The following is a 6,864-nucleotide window of genomic DNA, read 5'->3' as shown; positions in this document are numbered from 1 at the left end:
GCTGATGGCTGTTTTCAGGCTGGCCACAGCCCCTTCAGGGTAGGGGTTCCCGCTGGGGTGCCTGGCCAGCCTGGGTGAGGGGCTGAGGGCCGTTTTCAGGCTGCCCACACCCCCTTCAGGGTGGGGGTCCTCACTGGGATGCCTGGCCAGCCTGGGTGAGGGGCTGATGGCTGTTTTCAGACTGACAAGCCTCCTGGCGACCGAAGCTCCCAGCCTTTCCTTTTTTTTTTATTCGCTCCAGCTCCATGGCCATGGCGACTGGAAGCAGATATCTGGGGTTTATTTACCTTCTATAATTGAAACTTTGTTGCTTTGAGTGGAGCTTAGAGCCGCCAGGGAAGCTTGGCTTCCTCCATCATTGGGGCAACCAAGCCTCCTGCTTGCTCCAGCTCTGTGGCTGCTGGCCGCCATCTTGGTTGGGTTAATTTGCATATAGTCGCTCTGATTGGCTGGTGGGTGTGGCTTAAGGCATAGCAAAGGTACGGTCAATTTACATGTTTGTCTTTTATTAGTGTAGACTAGAGGCCCGGTGCACAAAATTTGTGCATGGGAGGGGGGGGTCCCTCGTCCCGGCTTGCACCCTCTCGCAATCCGGGACCGCTTGCTCCTAACCACTAGCTTACCTGCCTGCCTGCACACCCCTAACCACCTCTGCCTGCCTGCCTGATGGCCCCTAACCACCTCTGCCTGCCTGATTGCCCCTAACCACCTCTGCCTGCCTGCCTGATTGCCCCTAACCGCCTCTGCCTGCCTGCCTGCCTGATTGCCCCTAACTGCCTCTGCCTGCCTGCCTGATTGCCCCTAACTGCCTCTGCCTGCCTGCCTGATTGCCCCTAACTGCCTCTGCCTGCCTGCCTGATTGCCCCTAACTGCCTCTGCCTGCCTGCCTGATTGCCCCTAACTGCCTCTGCCTGCCTGCCTGATTGCCCCTAACTGCCTCTGCCTGCCTGCCTGATTGCCCCTAACTGCCTCTGCCTGCCTGCCTGATTGCCCCTAACTGCCTCTGCCTGCCTGCCTGCCTGATTGCCCCTAACCACCTCTGCCTGCCTGCCTGATTGCCCCTAACCGCCTCTGCCTACCTGCCTGATAGCCTCTAACCACCTCTGCCTCGGCCAGCCTGATTGCCCCTAACTGCCTCTGCCTTGGCCACCACACGCGAGACCCAGGCTTTCCTCCTCCAGCCGGCCTCAGGCATCCGGGACCTGGGCTTCCCTCCCTCTGGCTGGCCGCAGGCACCCGGGACCACTACCATGGGCAGCTTCCCTGCCTCTGGGTTGGCTTCCCCCAGGTCCAGCCTGGCTTTATCCAGAAGGACTTCGGACATCCGGAAGACATCTGGTCGGTCCCGTCTAATTAGCATATTACCCTTTTATTAGTATAGATAGATTAGTAAGTTTTTTGGGTGGGCTTTGACTAGCACTCCAAACAATATTCTAACTGAAGCAGTTAAGTTCCAAACTAAGATTATCCTGCTATACTTCAAAAGCAACTTTGGACAGAAGATTTTGGTATTTGTGGCCACAACAATAAATTGCCATGCAAAATATAATTTTAATTCTAACTAAAATTAATCTCAAACACATCTAGCATATATACAAGTGCACTGTGAATATTTGTAATAACTTCTCTTTTTTGTTTTGAACAAAATGACCACTTTCTATCTGTATAAAATGTAAAAATTAAAAGTTTAACTAGAACCAATTACTGAATAACTGAAAAGTTTTTACAAAAAAAGACATTGGACTGTATGTTAAAGGTGTATTGACACATGGATAAATACCTAAATAAAATATCTGAAAGTGGCTATTATAAAATAGTTGATAACCTGGAAAATTTTTGTTTTTCAGAATACTTAAAAGCTTAACTCTATATCCATTGCTATTATAGTTCACTGCCAATTTGAAGAAAATAAATGGTTCTAGTCTTGGATTTTACAATCAGCTTTCAGAGCCAGTACATAGTTGGTGCTTAAAACAGCTCTGAAGCAGATTATTGTGTAATTATAATAAATGCCAAAATAATATAATTAATCTTTACCACTTCATCAAATTAAAGTGTCTTATAACAAAAAAGACAAGGCAACATATATAAGCACATACAGGATTTCATAACTAAGTATATTTCTCAAAAATTCTAAAGGAGCAAATATCAAACTTATAAAAAGAAATTCAACATCTTTGGACACAATGGAACACTTGTGAAAAATACATGCTATGTGCACTTATATTAACAATGGTTTTCATTTAGTTGTCTTTAATCAATAGGTCACTAAAACTTAAAATGAGTTTACCACTTGCAAATTATAAAGCCAATTTTAAAGCTAATCATTACAGTTGTTTTCTCTGTAGATTCTGCAGTTTCAGGGACCATGACTTTATTTCTCATGTCACCAGGCCTTTATGCTGCCTCCCTGAAGAGAGCTGCTCAATGAAGGCTCAGGCCTGACAGACTGGCATGTGGCTCAAAGAGAATATCTTAAAGTAATCACAAATAACAGTGACAAGAAATAAGTGCTCTCTGTTACCAAATCAGTCATCCCACAGAATGGAACTTCTTTCTCAAATATTTTCCTAGACTAGAGGCAATACATGAGCTTCTGAAATGAATACACATGCTCTGCCAATGAAGTGTGACTTCCTTTTTAAAAAATCATTTAGGTAAAATGTGACAATAGAGGCATATGAGAGGAGGGCATTTATTTTTACTTTTAAAGTAATCCAGAAAAAATATTTCAAGTAATTTCTCTTATCCCTAAGTTACCTTCTAAAATTGACTATATGTGATAAGGAGAGACCTTATTAATATTTTTTAATTTTCTTTATTCCAACAGGACAGGATAATTCCCCTGCAAATATCAGAAATCACTCTCAGAAGCACATATACCAGATTAAGAATCATATATATTTTTATGAAAGACTTTTTGAGCCAACAATACTAACCTTAAGGTTGGATAAGCAGTTGTTGAGGAAAATGTGCCACCTGTTCAGGAACAGCTGCTTCTGACTGACACAGAGCAGACAGGTGACGAGGGGGTACAAGGCCTGAGGAAAAAGAAGACAACATCACCAGAGGATTATAGTCCAACCAACCAGGTAACACAAGTTCTCTGGAACCTCCTTACGTGGCCTGTATGGGCCAGAATAAATAGGGTCCTTATAACACAGAGGTGGATATTTCACAAAGGCTTTCTGATGACAATGGGGATGAATAATCTAGAGTTATATATTGTGTACAAGTTTCATGTACAATAAGTAAAATCTGATTCATTGATTTCGTCTTCACTTCTGAATTTTAAACACAAAGTCATTTCTTGGTGAGAGCATATTTTTTCCATTGAGTTTTAGAGACAGTGGAAGGGAGTGGAAGGGAGGGAGGGGAAAAAGAGAGAGAGAGAGAGAGAGAGAGAGAGAGAGAGAGATTGGTTGTTTCCCACATGCACCCAAACCAGCAACCTGCAACCCAAACATGTGCCCTAGACCAGAATTGAACTCGGGACCCCTCAGTCCGTGGGCCGACACTCTAACACAGAGAAAATCGGGGTAGAACAAATTCTCTCTCTTTTTTTAAATCACTTTTAATCCTAAGAAGGAAAGGAGGAAGGGACACTAATTTTGAAAATTTTACTGGCTTTTTTGCTTATAAAGCATCTACTAGTTTGTCCCTGACTTAGAGATAGGTTTATATATTTTCTTTTGCATGTTACCTTTCTGTAATTAAACAAGATTCCTAAAAGAAATGTTATTGCATTGGTAAACTCCACCAAGACAAATTTAACCACAGAAGGAATTTCTTATGACTGAATAAACAGAGGTGCTACTGTGCTTTTCCAGCCTAAATGGGCCAGTTGCCTGCAGCAGCTGAAGAAGACAGAAAAGCTAATGGGCAACCACCCAAGAAATATACATGCAGACCTGACACCACTTTGCTGAACCAGAGGCAAGATATCTTTATGCCCCCCCCCCTCCACCCAATTTAAGGCTAGTGAAGATTTAAAAATAATATTACTGGCTTGTCCATTAGTTTGAATTAGCAAAAAAGCAATTGCCACAATGAGATTCAGTGCTTAACAATTCATTAACTTATTTTTAATTTACTTTATTTTATTTTTTGTTATTAAAATAATCACAGTTTTTTTTCATTCCAACAATTTACTAAAAGTATGTGCACACATATGCATGTTTATGCACATGGCTTAAATATAAAATCATTGTGGGATGTGAATTGGTGGGGGAATAATACTAGATTTCAATTTAAGATTTAACAAACTCAGAAGTAGTTGATTTTATATTGTAATTCTAGGTTCAATTAAGTTTCTGCTACCTCAATATTTCTTTTTAAAAAATATTTAAATCATTTTTTGTTTTTCAATTACAGTTGTCATACATTATATTAGTTTCAGGTGTATACCCAGTGATTAGACATTATATAACTTTCTAAGTGATCAACCTGATAAATCTCATACCCATCTGATATCATACATAATTATTAGAATACTAGAGGCCCAGTGCACAAAATTCGTGCATGGGAGGAGGGGGTTCCCTCAGCCTGGCCTGCACCCTCTCCAATCCGGGACCCCTTGGGGGATGTCCGACTGCCTCTCGAAATCTGGGACCACTGGCTTCTAACTGCCTGCCTGCCTAATCTCCTCTAACCTCTCTGCCTGCCTGGCTGATTGCCCCTAACTGCTCCCCTACCAGCCTGATTGCCCTAAACTGCTCCCCTGCTGGCCTGATCACCCCAAACTGCCTCTGCCTCACCCCACACCCAGGACCCAGGATTCCCTCCTTCAGCCAGTCTCAGGCACCCGGGACCCAGGCCGCTTAGCTCGGGCAGGCCGCAGCTGCAGGGGACTGTGGGCAGGCAGCTTCTCCTGGGATGCAGCCGCAGGTGCCCAGGACAGCGGGGCGGGCAGCTTGTCCCTCTCCTAGGCTGCAGGCGCTGGTGCCTGTGACCATGGGGTGGGCAGCTTGTCCCTCTTCTGGGCTGCAGGTGCAGGCACAGCCGCTGGTGCCTGGGACCGTGGGGCAGGCGGCTTGTCCCTCTCCCAGTCCGCAGCCTGGCTGGTCCCCATTCCTCTCTCCCCAGTGTTGAGTGTCTGAGCTGTGACAGCGTGAGGGCGTGATGACCATTTGCATATTAGCTCTTTATTATATAGGATTATTGACTATACTAGAGGCCTGCTGAACAAAATTCAGGCATGGGGGGGGCGGGGGCATCCATCAGCCTGGCCTGCACCCTCTCCAACCCAGGACCCCTCGGGGGATGTTCAACTGCTGGTTTAGGTCTGATCCTGCAGGGACAGTCCTCTCGCAATCTGGGACTACTGGCTCCTAACCGCTCACCTGCCTGCCAGATTGCCCGGCAGGGGGGGGGGGGGCGTCCATCAGCCTGGCCTGCACCCTCTCCAACCCGGGACCCCTCGGGGGATTTTCAACTGCTGGTTTAGGCCTGATCCTGCAGGGACAGTCCTCTCGCAATCTGGGACTACTGGCTCCTAACCGCTCACCTGCCTGCCAGATTGCCCCTAACTGCCTCTGCCTGCTGGCCTGATTGCCCCTAACTACCTCTGCCTTGGTCCCCGCCACCATGGCTTTGCCTGGAAGGACATCGGAAGATGTCTGGTCTAATTAGCATATTACCTTTTTATGAGTATAGATTCCCTATGCTGTACTTTGCATCCTCATGACTCTTCTGTAACTACCAACTTGTACTTCTTAATCCCTTCACCTTTTTCACCCATGCCCCCAACACCCTTCTCATCCAGCAACCATTGAAATGTTCTCTATCACCATGAGTCTGTTTCTGTTCTGTAAATTTATTGTTTTTTAGATTCATTTGTTGATAGATACGTATTTATTTATTTTTCTAAGTAATTTAAAAAATATTTATTGTTGAAAGTATTACAGATATCCCCTCTTTCCCCCCCCATTGCCCCCTCCACCCAGTTTTTGCCCCACCCCAGGCCTTCACCACCCTACTGTCTGTGTCCATAGGTAAGATCTTTGGTTAATCTCTTCCCATCTTCCCCTCCTCCCTTTCTTCTGAGATTCATCAGTCTGTTCCATGCTTCCATGCCTTTGAGTCTGTTTTATTCACCAGTTTATTTTGTTCATTAGATTTCCTGTTCATTTATCTTGATTTTTAGATTCGATTGCTGATAGATATGTATTTGTTGCCATTTTATTGTTCATATTTTTTATCTCTTCTTCTTCCTCTTAAATAATACCCTCCAACATTTCATATAATACTGTTTTGGTGGTGATGAACTCCTTTAGCTTTTTCTTGTTTGTGCAGCTCCTTATCTGACCCTCAATTCTAAATGAGAGCTTTGCTGGATAGAGTAATCTCGGTTGTAGATCCTATTATTCATCACTTTGAATGTTTCTTGACACTCCATTCTGGCTTCCAAAATTTATTTTGAGAAATCAGCAGACAATCGTATGGTCACTTCCTTGTAGATAACTAACTGCTTTTCTCCTGCTGCTTTTAAGATTCTCTCTTTGTCTTTAACCCTTACCATTTCAATTATGATGTATCTTGGTGTGAGCCACTTTGGGTTCCTCTGTGCTTGCTGGACTTGTAAATCTATTTCTTTTCACCAAGTAAGGGAAGTTTTCTGTCATTATTTCTTCAGGTTTATTTTCAATATCTTCCTCTCTCTTTTTCTTCTGGTACCGCCATAATGCAAAAGTTGATATGCTTGAAGTCCCAGAGGCTCCTTACACTATCTTCATATTTTTGGATTCTTTTTTCTCTTCTGATTGGGTATTTTTTGCTTACTCATATTCCAAATCGTTGATTTAATTCTCAGAATCTTCTACTCTACTGTTAAATCCATGTAAATTGTTGTTTATTTCAGTTAGT

The 6,864-nt window shown here is 43.9% G+C and overlaps 1 protein-coding gene across 2 annotated transcripts in view; it reads right to left on the bottom strand.

Moving 5' to 3' along the window:
• Positions 1-6,864, bottom strand: part of FRY (furry homolog (Drosophila)) — a 306,328-nt gene that overhangs the window by 92,369 nt on the left and 207,095 nt on the right. For both annotated transcript variants that reach the window (XM_014548562.1, XM_005877266.2), the window contains exon 11: positions 2,940-3,041. In XM_014548562.1, the coding sequence (XP_014404048.1) occupies positions 2,940-3,041 (102 nt within the window). The remainder of the gene's footprint in view (positions 1-2,939; positions 3,042-6,864) is intronic.

Source organism: Myotis brandtii, unplaced genomic scaffold (genome assembly GCF_000412655.1).
Source record: "Myotis brandtii unplaced genomic scaffold, ASM41265v1 scaffold513, whole genome shotgun sequence".
NCBI lineage: Eukaryota > Metazoa > Chordata > Mammalia > Chiroptera > Vespertilionidae > Myotis > Myotis brandtii.
This window is presented reverse-complemented; position numbering and strand designations above follow the sequence as displayed.